Source organism: Penicillium hordei (assembly GCF_028827395.1).
Source record: "Penicillium hordei strain IBT 12815 chromosome Unknown utg000001l_segment0_segment0, whole genome shotgun sequence".
NCBI classification, from domain to species: Eukaryota; Fungi; Ascomycota; class Eurotiomycetes; order Eurotiales; family Aspergillaceae; genus Penicillium; species Penicillium hordei.
Genome location: NW_026623142.1, coordinates 537,517 through 558,916, shown reverse-complemented (window position 1 = coordinate 558,916; position 21,400 = coordinate 537,517). Strand labels below are relative to the sequence as shown.

Sequence of the window (21,400 nt, the reverse complement as noted above, 5' to 3'; positions counted from 1 at the left end):
GTCTCCACGTGAAATTCTATTCCACGGTTCGGTCAACGCTAAACAGAAACATACTTTCGGCAGGAACGATCTTGTTTACTTTTGGATTAACTCCAGGCTGCCACAGGTACTTTAGTACCTGTTTTGTTTACTCAGTGTGCATTGAACTGACTATTTTACCTTCGCTCTGATTGATCAAGATGAACACGTGTGTTGCATGTCTTTCTGTAAGGTCGCATCGCGTTGATCCTTTTGACAGCAAGGGTGGCACGAGGTCCTAGCGCGGAATGTTCTCTCTTCTGGCATTCGCTAAGTACTTGCCTTGTTTATATATCTGATATGCTCAAATCTAAATGAGCTATACTCCTCTTAGTTGCTTCCAAACCACGCGGACGCAGTACGGTCGGAAAACTGTCCCCAGTTCAGAACAAGTGGCCCTCGACCAATGTCGGGGCTGTCACAGCGGCCATGGCCTATTGTAGGCTGCTCATTGGCTACATGTTTACTGATCGGATTGTTGTATTTTCTCCAATCGTCTATCTTTCTCGTGCCCTTGATTTTACCTGGGCGGCATCATCAAAACATTCAAGAACATGAGGCCATCACTGCTCGACCGCGGATAGAGCTTCACCCGGAAGATCATGTGTACCGGCCGGCGGCGACTCAATATTTGGATTGGCATGTGACCTCGGATTTTCGCAGACCAGATGGGGTATTGAAGCGGGTCTATCTCATCAACGGTTAGTTGAAGGAACTGACTAGTATCACCGTTGTCGATCTGACCGGAGGATATCGAACTAGGCCTGTTCCCCGGGCCAACGGTGGAGGCCCGCTCTGGTGACACCTTGATCATTACTGTTACCAATGCCTTGCCGGATGAATCAATTGCTATCCATTGGCACGGCCTTCATGTGGCTAGTAAGCATCTGCCTATGTCAGATCTCGATTAGACACATTGGTGCTAACTCACATAGATGCCATGGATGGTGCAGTGGGAATTTCACAATGCCCCATGCCTTCTGGAAGACATTTTGTTTATAATTTGACAATTCCTTCGGATCAGAGTGGTACTTTCTGGTACCATGCCCATTCGGGGGTGTCGCGGGCAGATGGCCTTTATGGTGGGCTGGTCGTCCATACACCAGCTTCCAAATCGGCTGCTCGGGCCTTAATATCCCGAAGGCTCGATAATGCCCACCGTTACACTTATGGTAGAGAACTTTTGCTTCTCATCGGTGACTGGTACCACCGCCCTGCACGTGATGTTCTTGATTGGTATATGGACCCAGGAAATTTTGGAAACGAGGTGAGTTCCGAAATGTGGCCCCAAACGTTGGAGAGTGCTATTTGACACTGGTATTAGCCGGTTCCTGATTCCTTGCTCATTAATGGGGCAGGGTATTTTGACTGCATGATGGCGGTACCTGCAAGGCCGGTGGACTGTATTGATCAGCAGGTGAATAATTCATTTATCGACCTCGACCCTCACGCGACCTACCGAATCCGCGTGGTCAACACTGGGTATGCCACATGACTATCAAAGCCAAATTGGTTATTAGCTGACCAGTTGATAGAGCTCTAGCCGGGCTGAGTCTCGTTTTCGACAACCATCTCCTGGACCTGCTTCAGGTGGATAGTATTGATGTGGCACGCCCCAAAGAGACAAATGTAAATTCCATCGGCATACTCTTTCCCGGGCAACGCATGGACTTTGTTCTTCGTCCATTATTACAGACCTCTGAAAGGCAGTCACACATGAGGGTTCAGTTAGATCAAGAGTATGAATAGACTCGCCAAGCACTACAACAGTTATCGGGCGGTTGCTAATGTCTCAGCAGTGGCTTCAAGTACACCAACCCCGCGTTGACGCCAGATCAAACCTTCCCCACCAACTACCGTTCTGATGCCGTCGAGGGACCTCCGCTGAAGGCCCACCATCTCAACATCGGAGAAGCACCTTCTGCGCCCTCTATTCTCCGTTCCATTCCACCCACCGCGCAACAAACGCACGTGGTGTACACCAAGATCCAAAAAATGGCCCGATATTCCAACAAGCCATTTGGTTACTTCAATCAAACTACCTGGAAACCCCAGCAAGATTCAGCCGTCCCATTGGTCTCTATACCTCGAGCTAAATGGGATGCAAACCAATTCGCAATAACCACAGGGCCAGAGCCTGTATGGATAGACCTAGTAATCAACAATCTAGATGAAGGATCTCACCCCTTCCACTTGGTACGAAGACCCCTTCCCCACAGATTGGTAATAATCCACTAACCAATATCCACTCCAGCACGGACACCACTTCTACATACTTGCAGTACACCAAGCCGAATTTGGCTGGGGCTCCTACAATCCATTCATTGACAAAATCCCACCACACCTAGAATCTGACTCAGATGAGTTAAAAGATGAGACAGTTGACGCTCATAAACCCAATGGTTATAATTCCGATCTGTACGACACATCCCGGGCTGCTTTGCGTGACATAGTCCAGATCCCAAGTCGCGGCTATGCTGTTCTCCGTTTCCGGGCGGATAACCCCGGCGTTTGGCTTTTTCATTGCCATATGCTATGGCATTCGGCGACAGGTATGGCCATGTTGATTGATGTGCAGGGCGATCCGACGGGATTGGCTGCGCACGCTGATGGCGGAGAACCATGTCCTGCTTTTGAAGTGTAATAACTAGTTATGTTTGGACTAATTATTACCTAATTTGTTAGCAATTATGCTCCAGACCCTAGCTTCTCATTTGTTCTAGATAATTTTGTGAACTTTTGCCAACCCAATTCTAGGCCCAAAGTGGACATCCTCGGAGATGAGTGCCGATCCTCAGGGGCAACGGGAAGGAGATGGCTCACAGCCTATTGGATAGGAGCTGACCAGCTCCGGAGTATTTCGATAATTCCAATTGAGGAGGAAAGAGGTCGCATGTCAAGTCAAATCAAGTTTAGGACGATATTGGCATCCCCGAGAGCCTCAAATGGTGGCTTCTCGCTTGATAGTACCGGGGCAGCCTCGACGGATCACATTGTTATTTGAAGCCCCCAAGGGTTTAACCCTGGCTAGAGTCTGGGATTGTCGACAAATTCTATGAAATTTTTATGGCCTAGCTTCCCATAAGACTCATTGCACCTTTTACTCTGTACAAAGTACATCCAAAGTACATCCTCGGACATCTCAGATGGCCGTGTCGATCCCCGGGCCCACCCGCCCCCAATGGCCCCAATGGCCCCAATGGCCCGTGTTCGCGTTTTCGCGTTTTGCGGCTATAATTTCTCCCTTTTCTTTTCTTTTCTTTTCTTTCATCTGTACGGAGTAATTGGGGAGGTATTACGCGTCTTTACTATTAGCTATAGTACTCCCTCAAGATGCAGGCCATTCGTTGCGTTCGGTCTTGGGTGCAGTCACTGCAACTCGGCCTCGTGACTATGGCTGAAGCCATTCGCTCAGGGACATGGAAGGGACAGCAGTACCAGCTCCTTCAAGGGGCTCGACAGAAGTCTCAGTACTATTACTCCCAAAATAAGAAGAGAACTTTTACTATTCCTGGCCTGCTGGTGGCTATGTTGGTCATTTGGTATATCTCCTCGCATCCACTACCTTATTTGACGCCCATCGACGAGCGTGCTTGCCAACATCCAGTCGTTCGACTTGTTTATAATGCTGAGCAGGCTTTTAACAAAACGTTGGAGCACCAGTCAAAGTCGTTGGACGAAGCTGTGGCGGAATATCGACGACGGTATAAGATGCCACCGCCTCCCCATTTCGATGAATGGTATGCTTTTGCAATGTCGCGAAACACAGTCTTGATCGATGAATTCGATACGATATATCATACTTTGCTGCCTTTCTGGGGACTTTCTCCTAGTACGATTCGTTCGCGCGTGAGAGAGGACCTGGGGTATGATAACCACGTTATGGGCATTGCCATTCGCGACGGCAGAGCTATCCATTTGGGCAATGGCCAAGGGGGGTTCCAAAGAGATGCAACAATGAAGATTCTCGACAAGTTCTCTCAATGGCTACCGGACATGAACATGGAATTTAATGTACACGACGAACCGCGGGTGGTAATTCCGCATGAGGAACTGCATATGATGATCACCGAAGGCCGTTCAGCTCACGCTCGGCTGTCTAGTAACTCGTCGCTGTTGAACGTATTTTCGCCGGGCGATGTGCATGATCCTATCCCACCAGTGCCGGTATCCACGACCAGATTCAACAACATCGAACGCCAAGAGACCTGGCTCTACTCGCGGCTTTCATGTCCACTAGACACACCTGCTAGGGCGCTGGATAGTAACGCGCCAGATAACTCAAGTACTTACGCAGTGGGGCCTCTGGGATTTGTGTTCAACCAGACTGCCGCTAGTGATATGTGCAACAGCCCTTCGCTGCGACATCGGCTGGGAGTTTTTGATCACCCAAACGCTTTCAAGGTGACAAACGAGCTGGTCCCGATGTTTTCTATGTCCCATCCGTCTTCATTCCAGGATATTGCAGTTCCCTCGCCATATTATTACGAAGGCATCTCACAGTTCGACGCCGAAACCTCAATTGAATGGAACAGCAAGAAACCCCAGTTATACTGGCGCGGGAAAACCACCGGAGGACATAGTCGGAGCGGCACCTGGCAGAACCTGCAACGTCAGCGTATCATCGGAAACCTGACCCATCCACAATCGCCCCAGTATCTTATGCAACCAAAGAGCGGTTCAAGGTGTATTGCGGACCACAGTGAAGGCTGGGAGGTGCAAGTTGCAAATCGATCCCAGATCGAGGGATACTTCAATACCCATTTCACGGAGATCGTGGATTGCGACGAGGACTGCTATGACGAGGAAATGTTTTTCAGCGATCTCGCGGAACAAGACCCAGCAAGCGAGGCTTGGAAACATCGGTATCTGTTAGACATGGATGGCCATGCCTATAGCGGGAGGTTTTACGCTTTCATGCGCAGCAAGAGTGTTCCATTCAAGGTGACCTTCTTTCGGGAGTGGCACGAGAACGTCTTGTTCCCATGGGTCCACTACGTGCCGATTAACAAAGAAGGGAATGAGATTCCTGAGTTGGTACGGTTTTTCGAGGAAGATCCTGCTGGCCAACAGATTGCTCGAACCATCGGTGAAGAGGGCCAATCTTGGGCGGCCAGGACGATCAGAAATGATGATATGGACGTTTACATGTTTCGACTTTTCTTGGAGTAGGTTTCACGGAGCACATGGTCAATGTTGACTCTACTAACGTGGACTTGTAGGTATGCCCGTGTGCAAGATGACCAGAGAGAGACCCTGGGATTTCAATTGTAGACGCCCCCGTGGAAGATCATCAGTTTTCTAACAAAACCCCTACGAATGTGGTCGATGGGTACTCGAACCAATCCGAGTCTCAAGCACAACAGTGCCACTGCATTCCTAACTCACCAAGATGAGATGAAGTGGCCACTGGCATGGACCGCTGCTATACGAGTTGCGCATATTCCTGTTGCCTGCAGTCTGGATAGGACTTTTCATGGTGAATGTGTGCCAGGCGCTACAGTATGGTCTGCGGTTGTACATCGAATGACCCAGTTGAACACTTTGCGGGTTACGGTTTGCTCGAGAACTCTGGGCGCGGAGTCAATCGGCAACCGGCCTATCTGACAATGATGTCGGGTTTAAACAAGCTTAAACTATTGCGAAGGGGACAGCCTGCGTGAATTGGGGGGGGGGGGTAGGGTTTCTCTCGGTTTATATTTAAGCTGAATGGGAGGTTGTCCCTGCTACGGTTGCTTAGTCTGCGACGGGTTGAGACTTGTATGGAATTTGAGCGACAGTTGACTGGTTCATGAAGCTGTGTCGTTACCTGACTACTTACATATTATTTAATGAACTAAATGGATATATATCTCGGTTTCTTTCTACTCCAATATGACAATGCCAAGGTGTAGAGAGACGTAGTAATGGCTCCCATTGAAGCTATAGACCACGGAAAAGGCAATAAAAAAACAAATGGACTAACATCTTTTCTAGTAAAGTTGAGCGTACAAAGATCCCAGGTGCGGAACTGCCCAAAAGCATCAACAAGTACACTCTTAACCCGCTGAATCCAGTCTGTTATACTAACCTTCATTCATCGTCCTAGAAAACAACAAATCCTGCCCATCCAACAGAAACCTCCCCAAGAAATCCAAAGAAACCCAACAGTATTTCTGTGGTGCTCCCTTCAAGAACCCCTCAACGAGGGCCTCCTGCAAGCTAACGGGCATCTTCAACCTCCACAGTGTGAGAATCTCATATCCGTACTTGGATTCACTCAACCCGGCATTGAACTCCGCATTGCCGATACCTCCATCATCAGGAACTTCCCCTGGGATTTTACCCGGAGAGATACGGGCAACGTATTCGATTCGTTTGATAGGGCTGGTGGTATAGAACCAGATGTGTTGGATACTTGATGGGAGAAGATAGCTGCGATATTCGTGGTTCTTGGTCCTCGAGGCGATGTTTTGCACGTGCTCCGGTTTTATGCTCATGAAGATGTCTGAGGTTGACTTGGCCATTTTGATGGTGGTTTGGTTGGATTTAATTTTCTTGGAGGTGTGTGGGATTGTGCTGTGTTGATGCGGGGTGTTTTCTCATGCAAGTTTATAGAAGTTAAGGCGTTGATGCAGTCAGCTGTATGGATAATAGATGTATATATTATTTTTATCATCCAGACCCTCATCAAGTGAGTTGTCCCGACAAACGCTATAGCAAAGGAAGACATACAATCCCATAGAGATAGGAACCACGATAGGTCCATAAGTTAAGAAAGTACTGTCTGTGTACAAGGAATAATGCCTTAGGTAACGCCAATTCCCCCCAAAGAGAAAAAGGAATGGGTAATTACAAGAGCGTCCAAAGAGAGTGAATACAGAAAACCCCGAAAACAAAAAGAAACAAGACCAAACAGGGAAAGACCAGCCTTCACCATTCAGGTTCAGGTGCAAAGCAAAGAGTCTACGAAGCAGCAGCCCACTCGACAACCTCCAGAGCACACATCACAAGCACGAGGGTTGATGGGAGGATCCTGGAAGAGAAAAAAAAGGCCATGTTAGCAATGATCAATGCCAATGCTTGAGATCGACGACCAAGGGGTAGGGGGTGTCTTTTCTCTATGAATAGGAGGGATAAGGACTTACCAAACAACGTAACTCTGGAACAAGAGTTTCGACATAGCGCCAACATAGACATTATTGATCTGGCAGATCTGCGCCAACTGCAAGGCTGATGGCGCACCCGTGAGCAGGAAGCAGACAATAATGAAAATCGGATCGTCGAGAATACTAATCGGCACAAACTTGGCCATGACCGCCAAAATTGGAGCCATGATAAGAGTCGGAAGAAGCATGCGCGCAACAAGTGAAGCGATGATAAGCTTGCGCTCGTCGCGGGGATGTTCCACATCCGCCAGGGCCTCTTCGGGGATTGTATTGCGCGCGAGGTTCGCGCCGAGCACAACCAGGATTAGCGGAACGGCGACCTGTCCGTTCGACTCGATTGCGCGGGTGACTGAGTTACGTACGAAAGTCCCATCGTCGAAGAAAAGGCGCTGCAGTGCCGGGACAGAAGCGACGATGATGGATACTAGCATTGCCCACAGGGGCGGGTTCATGAAGTCCCATAGGCCATGGAGGAAGCGACGTAGTCCGAGAGTGGTCGATGCGAGGCCCTTTTGGACGTTTGACGGGAGGCGCGCGTGGATCGCGTTAATTTTCTTTTCGCGCCACTGGCTCAGGCGGTCTCGCGATTTGCGTAGAGATGCTTTGTAGCGCTGGAAACGCGTTTTCTCGGCTTCTTGGGCTTCGCGCGCGGTGATTTCAACATCCGGAAATTGGAGGATGTCGCCTTGGGAGCTTTGGCGGGGGAGGAAGGGCCCGGTGGGTGGTGGTCCAATTACTGAGGGTGTATCATCTGAGTCAACATCGTCTGAATGGGTGGAGGACAGCTTCGAGTAGGAATAAGCTCGCGTTGACACGGGGGTTTGGTCGCCGGATGGGAACCGGCGGTCGGTGTGTGTCGCGTGGTGTAGATCGTCGGAGCTTCGTGTCCTGACTAGGGGTTCGTCCGGGTCTGTTTGGTCCGGGTTGTCGCTATACCGCGCCTGGCCCTGTTCGATGATTGATTGGCCACTCTCGTCGCGTTCCCCCTCGAGGTATCGATCCTTAGGCGCCAAGAGAATGTGGTATCCCCAGCTCCAGCGCACGAGTTGACCTAGCTGCTGGAAGATCAACAGGTATAGAATGCCGCGTGCAGCGACTTCGTCGTCGTTGTCGTTTGGGAGCCGGTCCCAGTGGAGGCCTTTAAGGGTCTGCGAGAGCGATATGACGAGAGAGATCGGAAGAGAGTTTGAATTGCCAAAGACCTGCAGAGAAGGGGTCGTTAGGATATGACATTCGACTCTCTCAAATGGCAGGGCTCGCTACATACCGCCATGGCAGCCACGAAATTGGACTGCCGCTTTTTGAAACGGCAACATTTTGCGACAACGAAGGAACACAAGTATGAGACGAGAGTCTGGACAATAAAAATAACCGGGATGATAGCCAGGTCCGTCAGCTTTTCGGCGGTTAATTGTGAGCCCAATTTGGTAAAAACTGTGAACAGGAATCAGCTACGCCACACAAATATTTCATCAGAGCAGAGGAATCCATACTGAGACAGGGGGTGAACAGAGTCACATTGAGGTTTGCCACCAGCTTCTGAGCATCGGCATCAAACATGCCCTGACGGGCGGCAATGTAACCAGGGAAGCTGACGCAGACGACTTCCAGCACGGCTGAAAAGACGAGCAACACTAATTGAAAGAATGGGGGGTGACTTTCATGGGCGCTTATGAAGAAGCGGTTGCCCATTGGGACCTGGGCAATAGCATTGACATTTTGAAATGATCGGGGTAAGTTGAAGATGGCCATCAGTCAAAAGATTGTTAGATGGGGAAATAAGAAGTGAAGAAGTCAAGGAGAGTATTCGCCTTTGGACATAGAAGCTTGGCAGTCTTCCAAGGTTGCCCACGTTGATAGCTCTTTGGCGGACATTTGTTGCCTTATCTTTTGTACTGCATTCACTCTATTAGCTTATGAATGGCGCAATGCTTGTAATTTAAATACCATGTCTACTATTTCTGAATTAAATTACTTATATTATTCTACTACATTAACCTAGTACATCTTGACATCTTTAACATAAGGGCACCATTGGGAGGCAACAGGCAACCTTGGAAGTAGAGAGACGAGGGTAATGACGCATTTGGGGAGGCGATAGCATCACGCCAAGATATGATCTGTGCTAATCCGAATTAGGAAACATGCACAATATATACTTCAAAAGGGTAAATTGTATAGATCAAAAGAGAAGGGAAAAGAAGGTAATGTGATTAAAGTAAATGTTCAAGACCCTGATCTAAAGTAAAGGACTGGTATAATACAAGAACAGACCTCCAAATCATGCAGGTCGGAATAATTCTTAACAAGGTACCGCTGTTGGCTGTGCATCGGGGCTGTGCAATATCATGCACTCGACGCCTCACCCACAAAGCCCAATTTTTCGCCTACTTTGATGCGCTGGCCCTTTTCAATACTCCAAGTCCACCCATCACTGGGAACATCTTCCGGCCAGCCGGCATCAATGGACTTGCGAGTTCCAAGAGGAGCCTCGAACACAAGTACGATCGAACTGCCAAGTTGGAACCCACCCATCTCCTCCCCACGTTGTAGGGGATGTCCGTCAAGTGTCCGGCTGGCGTGGCGGTAAGTCGCCTCAACAAAGCCGGGATACTGCTCACCGCGCTTAGAAGCCAAGGCAGCGGCCAAGTCCGCAGCGGTATCAGTCAACAAGCTGTTCGTACGCAGCTCGGAGTCAAAGTTGATTTTAATGGAGCCTACATTGGTAGCTCCGACCGGCGTGTAACTGAAGAAACCCCACCGCCATCGGCCGAGGAGTGCAACTCGCTCGTTGAGAGTGAATAGACCGGGTAGATGCCTCTGCAAGTATGGTGAAACCGAGTATAACTCGCCAGCAAAGTGTCGGCGGCTCTCGACCACCCAGGGAGCTGGGGAGTGGAAACGGTGGTAGTCACCGGGTGCTAGGTAAATCACAACGTAGAACAAGGCATGATTGGCTGCTGTTTTGGGTGCGTACCACGGTGTTCCATCCCCACGAGCCAGATCCTCTTGCACCTGGATTTCCGAGGTTGTTTTGGATGCGGTTGAAGCATCCAATGAAGCACGACGCTTAGGAGCATCGGAGTCTCCTGAAAGAAGGGTGGGGAGAGTGTACGAAATCCCATTCATGCGCGCAAACTCTTCATGCGCAGCCATGTTCTCGACATCCTTTTGGGTTTCTTTCCGGCCCTGGTCGGAGAGTCGCTTGGTGTGGTCGGCGTGCGCAGGCGTGGCTGATCCAAGGAGGGCATCCAGACTGTATGTCATTCCCTTGACTTGCTCAACCTCGCCCCGTTCGATCATTCCAAATTGTAAGATACGGCCGTCGGAGGGAGCCAGAAGAGCACGAGGGTCGGGGTCCAATGGTCGAACGCCAGGCTTCAGCTTACGGTAGAAGAATGCCGCCAGATTCGGGTAAGTGTGCAGATCGGGCTCGGCAACCTCCTCGAGGTTGACGCCAAAGGCCCAGGAATAGAGTTTGAATCCAGGAACGCGAAGGTAGTAAGGAAGTTCGATTTCGTTGAACCGACCCCATAGACGTGACATTGCCTTCAGGGGCAGAGTGGACATGATCTGAACATGCCACGGACCTGATAGGCTGATCCTCGGACGAGGAGGTGGCCGTCTCCCTTCTTCCCATTCATCGCCAGCTGCATCGCGAGCCAGCCGATCCCGTTCCGCACGTTGTGACTTGTAGAAAGACAGCAACCCTAGCAACCCGATTCCGAGTCCGACTGGGATGGGATACCACTCGACTTTGGTATTGCGCAGAGCGAACCCTAGCCTTGACCCAAATCCTCCTCTATTGTTTTCAGAATTATTGTCCTTGTTATATTGTCTCCATGATTTAGACGAAAAATGCCGGAGGCTGGCCTTATGGCGGGCGGTGGCCCGGAACGAAAGAACCTCCATCGACGCAGCCCCGATTCGAGGGGCAACGGAAGGGCAGTGAAGGACAGGCGAGGAAGTGAAAAGGCGCTTGGCCATAATGTTTAATCCATCGGCCTGGAGCGCTAAAATCGACCCCTAAGCCCAGAGCGTTTTTTTCCGAAATGGGGAAACATGTTGTTGCCGGTTGACCGCCCGGCAGAATTGCACGTGGAGATACAATGGATGGCCTGTCTTTCTGTCTACTTTATATATCCCTGATATACGTTATTATAAATGGGCGTTCCTGCGATTTGAACCCTTTGCGTCTTATATTATCCTCCATTATCTTTTCCATTTCCTTCCTAGCTGCTATAGAGTCTCGCAGAGGACAGCAACATCGATATCGCTTATCGACTGATTGATGCCAGATATCAGCAATCAGATCAGCTCCATATGGGCTTTTTAGCTTGCAGACAACTATAGTTCTGAAACAATGGCGACAGGATCGTCATCCCAGCCCATGTTAGAGGGGGACACACCGAGCACAATCACACTTCACATACTCTGCCAGTCTCTACCCCCTCCAAGCCGGTTTACACTCGAGAACGTTCCACTCTCCTCCACAATCGCACAGCTCAAGAGCCGGATTGAACAATCCTTTCCGAATAATCCTCAAGCATCACACCAGAGGCTCATCTACCGAGGGAAACCCCTCACTGTAAATGACGCAACACTCAGAGCAGTAGTCTCATCTATGGAGGTAAGTAACTTGTTCCGAACCTGCACCATATGACCTTATGTCCTAACTGAATGGGATTGCGTTTGCAGGAAGGCATTGATAGTATGCACCTCGTGCTACCACCTGAGGCGACACACACAGAAGCACCTTCTACCTCTCAGATGCCGCAACATTCGCCTCTCGGGGATTCTGCCCAAGCTTCCACTTCCTCCTCCACCTGGCTTGGTGACTCTAACCCTGATTATTCGGCGACAGCAGCTAGCATGTCCCCATACCCGAGAATTCCTAGGACAATGGATTCAACTCCAGCTTCTCCACGCGTGACAGTCAATCAATACGTCAACGCCTCTTCATTTAACCAACACTCAGAAACTACAGATGCAACAGAAGCCCATGGTGCAGAATTCTCTCAGCGTATCCGTACTTTACGAGGTCACATCGAGGAGATCGAGAGACAGCTGGACCGACGCATCATGCCATCCATGGAGAATATCATCCGCATACGGAACCAGCTTCTTGAAATTCAAGATGCACGACCTGCGAGTCAACTTCCTCTGCCTGGTGTTGCAGAACTAGTTGCTCGTATTCTTGATACTCAACAACGCGCCCGTCTCATGGAATATATGCAACAACAGCATTTGCAGACAAGCGGTATAGCTCAGAGCGCCGTTGTTGCCCAAACAAGTGTTCCGACCACGCTCGGATCCAACTCCACTCAGATCTTCATGCTCGCCTCGCCAATGGAAGATAATCATAGTGGTCGCGGGAGACAGTACCACTTAGTAACCCGACCCATAACGCAGCAGGCCGTTTCGTCCAATACAGCCCCCACCAACGAATTTGGCGCGCCTCGAGCACCTCCAGCACCCCAGCCACCACAAGCGCCACAAGCACTACAAGCACTACAAGCACCACAAGGACCCGGCCAAAATGCAGCGGTAGTCCACGCCGTCCGCCAAGCGATGCTCAACCAGCAGCGCCGCGGCCACAACATCGAGCACGCCGGCCTGGCACGACATATCCGCCGCATCTGGCTATTCACCCGTTTATGGCTCTTCTGCTACCTCACCAGTGCCCCTGGCACCTGGAGGCGTTACATCTTTGTCAGCATTGCCTTGCTGGTAACGTTTTTTTCTGAGACCGACATCCCACGGCAGTTTGCGACTACGATTATTAGTCCCATCCAACGCCATCTCGAGGGCCTGACCCATGCCGGTGGCCCGGCAGATCGGGCCACCCAAACTGGAGCCAATGATGTTGCTGCGGAGTTCAGTATTTGGGACCAGATACGCCGCGCGGAGCGAGCCCTTGTTTTTCTTTTTGCGAGTTTAGTCCCCGGTCTCGGTGAGCGGCACGTCCAGGCTCGCACTGCAGCAGACCAAGCTTTCTTAGCTGAGCAGGAGCGTCAAGTGCGGGAACGTCAGGAGCAGGAGCAGGCACGGGAGCGGGAGCGCCAGGAGCAAGAACGGGCTCAAGCTGGTGTGACGGAGGACGCAGGAAATGCAGGTACTGAACAAGAGTAGGTTACTGCCGCGCATGCATTGTTTGGACAGGGTTCAGCAGTGAGCTGATCTATACCGGGAGGTACATTGCTTTTCATGTTCCTATTTTTAATTAGCGGTAGCGTCCTTCATCTAGTTTCTACAATTGAACTCAACGTGAACTGAAATGACCCACGACAATGTCTTCCCTAAAATCAAGTTCGTAAGACGACCAAGCCCTTCAAGTTAATTGTTCTCATCGCTTTGGACTATATGCTCCTATTATGTACATCATGTAGTTCTAGGCGGCTAGCAAGGAATCTTGTTTTCCTGTCTATGTTGTCTTTATCTTATACCGCTAGCAAAAGCTCATTGAGAACGAAAGCCGTCCTAGCATTGCAGTGACAGGTCATAATAGCTCAACTGTGATAGACCAACTTGTCGGTTTGGGGTCATTGTTTCGGAGTCGCTGGTAATCGATGACCCCAGAAAGAAGCAATGATGTCCTCGTCCTATTACTCACGAGCCATTGCCCCAGTATAATTGCGCAAAGTATCAACTCACAGCTTCGTGACGCCTGCATTAACAGGTGGCTCGGAAGATGGAGCCATAGGACCCGTATTAAAGGATTCTTCGCCATCAAAGTGCCTGCCGGAGTCTTTATCAACATCTTCTCTCAACACCAAAAGGAAAATGAAAGGAATGAACTCACCATCCACGCTCAGCACCACCACTCAAAAAGCTACAATCCCCGTTCGCAACACAATCCCATCCACCTCCAACACCACGTCCATTCTTCCACTGCGGCGGGGATCCCGATGCACGAATGAACGTCGTACCTTCCGCAAGTGGCTTCTCATTGGAACTTTCTTTCTGGTCGCTGCTCTGTCCAGCACTGGAAGTAGAAGAAGCCCCCCTCCTCTTAAAAGTACTCAAACCAGCTGTGAAAACATTAAAGTCCTCTTCGGAACTATCATCCGGCATGTGGCCCGTAAGAGCCCGTCCCATGGCAATTAGCGGCGCAGCATGCGCGCAGATCAGGACGGACTTGTTGGTTCTTCGGTCTGGAGGTAGCTCTGCTTCCAGGGCGGAGACTTCAATGTCGATATCGGCGATTATGCCTTCTAGGGCTGCTGCTACGCGGTTGTGGAGCTGCATAATTGTCTCCCCGCGTCTTGAGGGGATGAGTAGGGGTTTGTAGGTTTGGCTGGCTTCTGAGAGGAGGGTTGGGAAGTGGGTGGACATTATTTCGAAGGTTGGGTGGGCCGGGTGGTCGAAGAAGTCTGTTGCGCCGAACCATTCTCTGGATTCCAATTAGCTTTCCTGGTTATAATGTGCTTATAAGGTGCTTCTTTTGTTTGGGAAGAGAGCGAAACGCTTGGTTGGGTGGGATGGAAGGAAGTACAAGTATGAATTGAGGGTATATTACTTACCCTAGCCCGTTTTCAATTCGTACATCAAACTCCGCAAACCGATCAATTGACCCAGACTGGCCATCTTGCGGGCTCTTTCCAGACTCGGCTGATATTCTCTTCAGCTCTTCAACAGATGGTTGGATTGTTTGAAGGCAGCGGTAGAAGGGACTCGAGTAGACACGGAATGGCTTCGGGTGGAATTGAGGGCCGACAATGTGTTCCGCCAGCTCGAATGACTGGTGCACACCGTGTGAGGTCAGCGCCGGGTCTGCTGGGTTTCCTGTTGGCGTGGGGAATTGGGACCTATATGTGCCCGTCCGGAAGTCAATGGTCCAGTTGAGACGGTGCTGTCATGGTTAGGTCTACGAGGCTAGACTTGAGGGGATGGAGCACGTACTCCATGACGGGTCAGATATATAGTGTCCAAAGGCATGGTGTATGAATACTTGAGTTGCTCAGCGTTCAACTATGTACAGATACTGACTTGACTGGCCATGCCGTTGTTGCGGGGCAAAGGCAGAATACATGTACGCCGGGGGCGGTGAAATTTTACCTCGGTCCGTGTTGCTCTACGATAAAAGCAGGAAAAGGAGTCAACGGTACGAATATTGCAGACCGGAATCATCTAGCATTGATATACGAGCGAACCATGTACTCTGCAAACCATCAAAAGTGCGGAACAGGAGGTAATTTGTTCACAGCTACAAAGTCCAGATTACATTCCAGGGCCCAGCCCCGTAAAACCATCGCTATGCAAAACCAGTCAAAGCAAGAACTTTTCTCAATTCTTTTTTAGAACGACTCCATCTAGTAGAAGAAGCCGAGGAGCTTGCCAGCAACGTGCTTGCGGCGAGCCTCCTCGTGGTCCATGATACCGGCGGAGGTGGTCAGGACGACGTAACCGAACTGACGGGAGGGAAGGAGCTGGGTAGCCCACTTCTCGAGGTCACGGAGCTGGACGGGGTAGCGGGGGTTGATAACACCACACTTGTTGAGACTAGAGGTATGAACGTTAGCTAGATGCTCCATTGAGGATGATGGGTGTAATCGTGAATACATACCGGCCGTTGAGCTGGATGACAATCTTGCCGGAGCGGTGGTCATCGACCTCCTCGAACTCGCCAATGTAGCCTGAAAGAAAAGAGTCAGCATGTTGTGAAGATTTAAAAGTCGTCAAATACTGAAAAAGCCATAACAGCGCTTTGGAAACGTGTAAGATCTTCGCAAATTGATATATCGGACACTTAAAAGGCAGACGTCGTAGGTTGTTTGAGACCGGCCGCCTAGTTATCAGCCCGAATGGGTGCGACAAATATTCTCGAGACAGGTGATGGAAAAAAAGCAATGAACAGAAAAAAAAAGAATAAAATAGAGCAACAAAAAGACAAGAAAGAAAATTTCAAACTTCACGTACCGTGCTTCTGCATGACAGCAAGGAACTTGACGATGACCTTGGAGGAAGGACGGATGAGGACCTGGCGCTTGCCGGCCTTCTCGGCGTTGTTCATGGCGTTAAGCGCATCGTTGAGGACGGAGGTCTTGACCATTTTGGCGGTTTAGTAGAATCGAGATTCTCAAATCGTAACGTTTAAAAGTAAAGATTATGAGGTATCTGTTCGACGAAGGCGGTTCAAGTCAGCCACCACTAGTCTTCGAGCGCAAAGAGTGCCCCTTTTTTGCATTGCAAGGAGTTCTTCAGCCCGTGCCGAGTTGGGAGATGCGTATCATCTTGGCTTCCTGGATCGCGATTCCTGAGAATTTTCTATAATTCACATATGGAAGCAATCTAGACAAGATGATTGCATCCCCAGACTAGCTGAGAGGCTGTTGTTGGGGGAGGGCATAGCACATACCTCGAGAGATGGTCGTCGGTGGATGAAGCGGAAGAAGTCGATGATCGGTGAAAGTTTGGTTTTCGGGTGGTGCGCGGGTAGGGTTGGGGCGCGCGGTAGCCCTTATCTAAATAGTCACGTGGTGATAAATATTTACCATATTGATGCCCTAATCCTACAAGGCATCATACTTTCTACATAACCTAACTACACTGTTATACAATGGATGTACAATGTAGCTGAAACTCCAGGGCTGTACCTACACCATGATAAGCATAGCAGCAAACTAAAGATAACTCAAGAGATAAAACGAAAATGGCTATTAAAACTTCAACACAGATAATCATACAGACATCTTTACTTCTACTACTACTAACTCATCAGCACGTCATTCACTTATTCCATCCGTGGGCAAGGTTCAGATGGATGGTTCTATACATGATGTTCCAGCGTGGTAGCATGGTTGTGGGCAAATATCGGCGGCGTATACGAGGAAGGGAGACGAAATCAGGGACAGCTTTTTCATGACAATGACTCTTTCTGGAGGGGGTGACATGAGGGGAAGGGATACATGAATGAAGAGCACAGTAGAGGGGGGTGGGGATACATGAATTCTTGGGCTACATGAGTCGCAATGCTATAAGATGCGAGGGAGGGGGTCTTGTCTAATTAAAAACAACATAGAAGGGGGACTGGGAAAGGTGAAAAGGTGAAAAGGGTTGTATCAAGAAGAAAAAGGAAACTCAGGCAGGGCCATACAGGGATTGGGAAGGGTAACTCATTCGAACGTGTGTCATCAGGGAATTGAGCACCAGCAAAGGGTTTGGGGGAACGGAGTTCGTGACCAAAGGTAGTGATGGGAGGGGATCCTGTGCTGGGAAATAAAGAGGAGAGGGATTTGAGGCTAACGGCCAGGCGCTCGGGTTCGATGACGTCGAGAAAGGGACAGCTACACTGTACACATCAAGAGCACCAATTAGGTGTCGACTCAAGCAGCCCTAGGACCTGTGGCATTGAGGCCAACAGGCCTGATGTGAGTGGCAGATGCTTTGGAGACGGGATCGGACCACAAGCACTGGTAATCAATTGGGAGAGAGATCATGGCAACTTTATGCCATACCAGCACCCAGGTTGATCTGGCGCTTGACCTGTTCGCGGGTCCAGCGGGCAGTCTCAATTGTGCGCTCGCTGTACTGTCTGGTTGTACGAGTCTCTCTCACGAGAGAGGTGACCCAGTCGTTGCGGAAGTAGGCAACGAGCTCGCCGTTGGGGAAGGCATCAGCAAGATCACTAATTAATAGTTAGAATAGACAATCGAGACTAGAAGCTGTCAAGACATACCCAATAACACCCATGGCAGACCGCATAAGACCTTCGCTGCGGTTGCTCTCCTGGGAGATAATGTGAAGAAGCTGGAAGATAGACTCGATGAAAGGCTGGAGTTGGGTAACTGCGTTCTAATTAGCATGCTGACATCGTATCTGGGTGGAGAGTAAAGAGCAACGTACTAGAAGGAGTGCCCTTGTAGGACAGAAGAATACCACCCCAAGCATCCATGATGCCTTCACGGAGAGAAACAATGTAATCCACCATGTCGTATGGGAGGTCGGAGCTGGTGGTCACGCTGGAGGCTTGCTGGAGAACCTGGCCAACGACCGCCAAGTACGTGTCGAAGTTGGTTCCGATGGCCTGGGCGATATCGCCGAAGGTCTCAAGAATCGCAGGCTTGAGCTGGTTGGTGGAAGTCTATTTGAGGAATCAGCATTGGACGTCAACTTCGGTATATCTGAGGAAAACAATCTTACCTGGAGGGTCTTGAGAAGGAGATTCATGAAGGTGTCGCAGTAAGGCTGGACCTTCTCGTTCAAAGCACGAGCAATGTCACTGACCAAGCCGATAGCCATAGAGCAGAGACCGGGCTCTTCCTGGTTGCCCAGGGCGTTATACAGGAACGGGCTGAATGACTCCATGTACTTAATGAAATCGTCCTCAAGAGCACTGGCAATAGCACCAACGGTGGCAAAGATAACATCCGGCACGCTTGACTTGGCGCCAAGGGTAGTCAGTACCTGAAGTAGCACGCTCATGATACGGTCAGCCTGAGGTTTGATCTCAGCCTCGAAGCGCTGGACGATGGCCAGAATGACACTGATTAAGCTAGTCTGCATTTCCTCGAGGAGAATACGGTCCTCAGCGCTAACGACCTGCTGCTGCATGGGAACAGTCTGCTCAAGACGCTGGATAATAACATCCGAGAGAGTTGCAACCATGGGCAGGCTGTCATTGGCAGAATTCATAACAAAGGAGTTAAGAACTTCGTATCCAGCGGTACGGAGCTGGTTATCGGCATCTTGCCTGTACGGGTGTTAGATCAAAAGAATCAATGGGATATCAGTCAGGGAACATACCGCTCGGTCACGGTCAGTAGGGACTTCACACTGTCCTCAAAGTGCTTCGACAGAGGGTTGGTCTGCGAGCCATCGTCACCAGCGAATCGGTCTGCGACGTTCATAAGAGCCCAGCAGCAGGAGCTGGCGATCTTGGGGGAGTTGGCGAGGCCGTTGAAGAGACAAGAGATAAGTGGCTGGAGGTGAACCTCAGGGTCGAGAACCTCGGGGCAGCAGTCACACACACGACCCAGGGCGTAGGCAGTGGAATCCCGGACGGAGATAGAGCTATCCTCCATCATGCCAAGCAAAACAGACAAGGCCTGCTTGATCAGTGGCTCCAGGACACTGGGCTCGGGGCCTTCCATGATGGCGCCGAAAGCAGCGACGGCGGCATCACGACGGTGCCAGTCCTCGTTACGGATGTTCTCCTCGACAAAAGTCACGACGGGCTGAATAACATCGCCCTGGACACACTGGGCATAAAGCTGCATAGCCTGGTAGGCAGCACGGGAGACGTTGTACTCATTATCATCAGCATCCTCGTCCTGTCGGCACATAGATTGAAGCAAGACGGGAACAACCTCGCGGGTAGCGACGCGAGCAAATCCGAAGAAAGGACGAGCCTCAATACCCTCTTGCTGAGCCTATAAAAAATATAACGTCAGGACATGGTCAAAGTTACTCGGCCTCGTGCGCTTGATACATACCTCAGCATTGTCATCCTCGATGGCAATCTCCTCCTCGCAGACAGTACACCAGAACTCAATAGCCAGCTTGGCGACTTCCTCCTCCTCACTCTTCATGCCCATGATGCTCAGGCCAAACAGAGCCTTCTCCATGTAGAAGCGCATCTTCTCGTAGTAGGATCCCATGATGCGGTTCAAGCAGCCGAATGCAGCAGCCTGCACACGGACCTCATCGGCCTGAGTGGCCTCGCAGACAACCTGCATAATGTAGTTGCGCTCTCCCTCATTGTCCATGTTGGTTCGCACGAAATCGACGGCGTCACTGAGGGCGGCGATAGCAGCGTAACGAACATCCATGTTCGGCTCCTCGCGCCGGGCACCCTGGACGACCGCAGTAAGGATAGCATTGGAGTGTTGTGTCAGACTGGCGCGGAGATCGGGATCTTGCGACTCGCAAATGTAACCGATGGCAGTGAGAGATGACTGCTTCAGTGCGTCGTTTCCACTGGCGACATTTTGGACAAGAATGCCCATCAACTCGGGCCACTCACCACGCGGCAACTCGATGGCGGCGATGGAAACAATCAGTGTGGCGGCGGCATTTCCAGCGCGAGCATCGGGTGACTGCAGGGTCTTGAGCGCAAGCTCTTTAACCTGTGTCTTGGTTTCGGCGTTGATGCTCTGAGCCCATCGGAGCTGCACCTCGCGCAACTTGGCTTGATCCCGGAAAGTGAAAGCGTTCTTCAAAGCGATACCGGCAGCGACACGGATGTGGGCGGGGCTGCTCTCGTTGGCAAGTTCCTGGCCGAGGGTGATAAGGTAGGCAGCCTATCGGGCGACAGAAGTATCAGCATTCGGGATCCTGGGGAAATCTTTCATGGCTCGTGGCAGGACGAAGGGGGGGGATAAGGGGAGACACATACGAAGTCAACCTCCGCAGCGTGAGCGAGTTGCTGCTCGGCATTGCTACGCTCGGCCGCATCTGGCGCGAGGGTGCTCTGCAACACCTGACGGGCGTCCATGATGTGCAAAGAAATGAAGGATGTGGGGGGAAGAGAAAAAAGAAGGAAAAAAGAGGTGGAGAAAAGATTGGAAAAAAAAGACTTTAAAACCCCTCTGGACCCGAATCAATCAAAGGGTTCGACACTCGGTGATCACCACGATAGAAGCTGTGGTGGAAAGAGGATTTCCTGTGGAAGAGTGGGAAGAAGGGACGGGTGTTTTTGTGGATATGACGAGGCGGCATGCACTAGGTCTTTCCGCGACAAGAGGCACAGAGAGGAAAAGGTGCCTTGAGTGCACGCCCAGATTTCAACACACAATAATTAGGTGGGAAAGTCTGGAGAAGATGGTAATAGCTGTGGAAGTGAAAAATATGTAAAGAGACTAAAACAAAGATTCGAAGCAAGAAAGACCACAATGGGTGAGGTTCTACGGGGGGGCGTCGCCCTCTGATTGGTCCCTGAGCTGGGGTTAGTCATGTGCACGTGATTGTGTGCCTCAGGCAGTATTTCTCCCTTGCTCAGCCAAGGACTTTTGCTACAAAAAAAAGTGACGGATCTGAGAGTCTCCTACTTTGACGAGCTCCATTTTGAATGTCATTCTCTACCTGTTCTCGCTAAATTTCTTTGTAGCTCGGGGAGTATCATCAGTGTCGAGGCAATGTAAATTTTGCGCCTGTTGCATCTCCATCGGATTTCCCACCATGACGGTCTCAACTGTATCGAGACTTAACTACATACGTGTATAATGCACGCAAAAAAGGATTATAGCTTATCCCTATTAGTATATAAAAAAATTCCTCTGTACGGTTTATGCTTT

General features: G+C 50.3%; 9 protein-coding genes across 9 annotated transcripts; 3 read left to right on the top strand and 6 right to left on the bottom strand.

The window, feature by feature from the left end:
* Nucleotides 1-424: 424 nt before the first annotated feature.
* On the top strand, nucleotides 425-2,662 carry N7537_000202 (uncharacterized protein; the record flags this gene model as incomplete). The annotated part of the gene is made up of 7 exons (XM_056891260.1): nucleotides 425-719; nucleotides 781-897; nucleotides 954-1,285; nucleotides 1,343-1,500; nucleotides 1,554-1,757; nucleotides 1,818-2,214; nucleotides 2,273-2,662. The coding sequence occupies 7 exons, from the start codon at nucleotides 425-427 to the stop codon at nucleotides 2,660-2,662; spliced, it is 1,893 nt and encodes a 630-aa protein (XP_056756255.1).
* A 689-nt stretch (nucleotides 2,663-3,351) lies between these two features.
* Nucleotides 3,352-5,190, top strand: N7537_000201 (uncharacterized protein; the record flags this gene model as incomplete). The annotated part of the gene is made up of 1 exon (XM_056891259.1): nucleotides 3,352-5,190. One exon carries the CDS (start codon nucleotides 3,352-3,354, stop codon nucleotides 5,188-5,190), a length of 1,839 nt encoding a protein of 612 aa, XP_056756254.1.
* An 893-nt stretch (nucleotides 5,191-6,083) lies between these two features.
* N7537_000200 (uncharacterized protein) lies at nucleotides 6,084-6,524 on the bottom strand (the record flags this gene model as incomplete). The annotated part of the gene is made up of 1 exon (XM_056891258.1): nucleotides 6,084-6,524. The coding sequence occupies one exon, from the start codon at nucleotides 6,522-6,524 to the stop codon at nucleotides 6,084-6,086; it is 441 nt and encodes a 146-aa protein (XP_056756253.1).
* Nucleotides 6,525-6,963: 439 nt separating this feature from the next.
* N7537_000199 (Auxin Efflux Carrier superfamily) lies at nucleotides 6,964-8,918 on the bottom strand (the record flags this gene model as incomplete). Its single annotated transcript, XM_056891257.1, has 4 exons — nucleotides 6,964-7,033; nucleotides 7,146-8,368; nucleotides 8,434-8,600; nucleotides 8,660-8,918. The coding sequence occupies 4 exons, from the start codon at nucleotides 8,916-8,918 to the stop codon at nucleotides 6,964-6,966; spliced, it is 1,719 nt and encodes a 572-aa protein (XP_056756252.1).
* A 594-nt stretch (nucleotides 8,919-9,512) lies between these two features.
* On the bottom strand, nucleotides 9,513-11,153 carry N7537_000198 (phosphatidylserine decarboxylase 1; the record flags this gene model as incomplete). Its single annotated transcript, XM_056891256.1, has 1 exon — nucleotides 9,513-11,153. One exon carries the CDS (start codon nucleotides 11,151-11,153, stop codon nucleotides 9,513-9,515), a length of 1,641 nt encoding a protein of 546 aa, XP_056756251.1.
* Nucleotides 11,154-11,529: 376 nt separating this feature from the next.
* N7537_000197 (uncharacterized protein) lies at nucleotides 11,530-13,298 on the top strand (the record flags this gene model as incomplete). The annotated part of the gene is made up of 2 exons (XM_056891255.1): nucleotides 11,530-11,796; nucleotides 11,865-13,298. 2 exons carry the CDS (start codon nucleotides 11,530-11,532, stop codon nucleotides 13,296-13,298), a joined length of 1,701 nt encoding a protein of 566 aa, XP_056756250.1.
* A 518-nt stretch (nucleotides 13,299-13,816) lies between these two features.
* On the bottom strand, nucleotides 13,817-15,104 carry N7537_000196 (uncharacterized protein; the record flags this gene model as incomplete). Its single annotated transcript, XM_056891254.1, has 4 exons — nucleotides 13,817-13,904; nucleotides 13,969-14,559; nucleotides 14,690-15,018; nucleotides 15,069-15,104. 4 exons carry the CDS (start codon nucleotides 15,102-15,104, stop codon nucleotides 13,817-13,819), a joined length of 1,044 nt encoding a protein of 347 aa, XP_056756249.1.
* A 374-nt stretch (nucleotides 15,105-15,478) lies between these two features.
* N7537_000195 (40S ribosomal protein uS8) lies at nucleotides 15,479-16,218 on the bottom strand (the record flags this gene model as incomplete). The annotated part of the gene is made up of 3 exons (XM_056891253.1): nucleotides 15,479-15,668; nucleotides 15,733-15,802; nucleotides 16,086-16,218. 3 exons carry the CDS (start codon nucleotides 16,216-16,218, stop codon nucleotides 15,479-15,481), a joined length of 393 nt encoding a protein of 130 aa, XP_056756248.1.
* Nucleotides 16,219-17,612: 1,394 nt separating this feature from the next.
* N7537_000194 (karyopherin beta) lies at nucleotides 17,613-20,978 on the bottom strand (the record flags this gene model as incomplete). The annotated part of the gene is made up of 7 exons (XM_056891252.1): nucleotides 20,503-20,978; nucleotides 19,601-20,407; nucleotides 18,912-19,537; nucleotides 18,309-18,858; nucleotides 18,012-18,249; nucleotides 17,845-17,953; nucleotides 17,613-17,793 (listed from the first exon to the last, which is right to left on the bottom strand). Exons 1-7 carry the CDS (start codon nucleotides 20,599-20,601, stop codon nucleotides 17,613-17,615), a joined length of 2,610 nt encoding a protein of 869 aa, XP_056756247.1. The 5' UTR covers nucleotides 20,602-20,978.
* Between the last annotated feature and the right edge of the window lie 422 nt (nucleotides 20,979-21,400).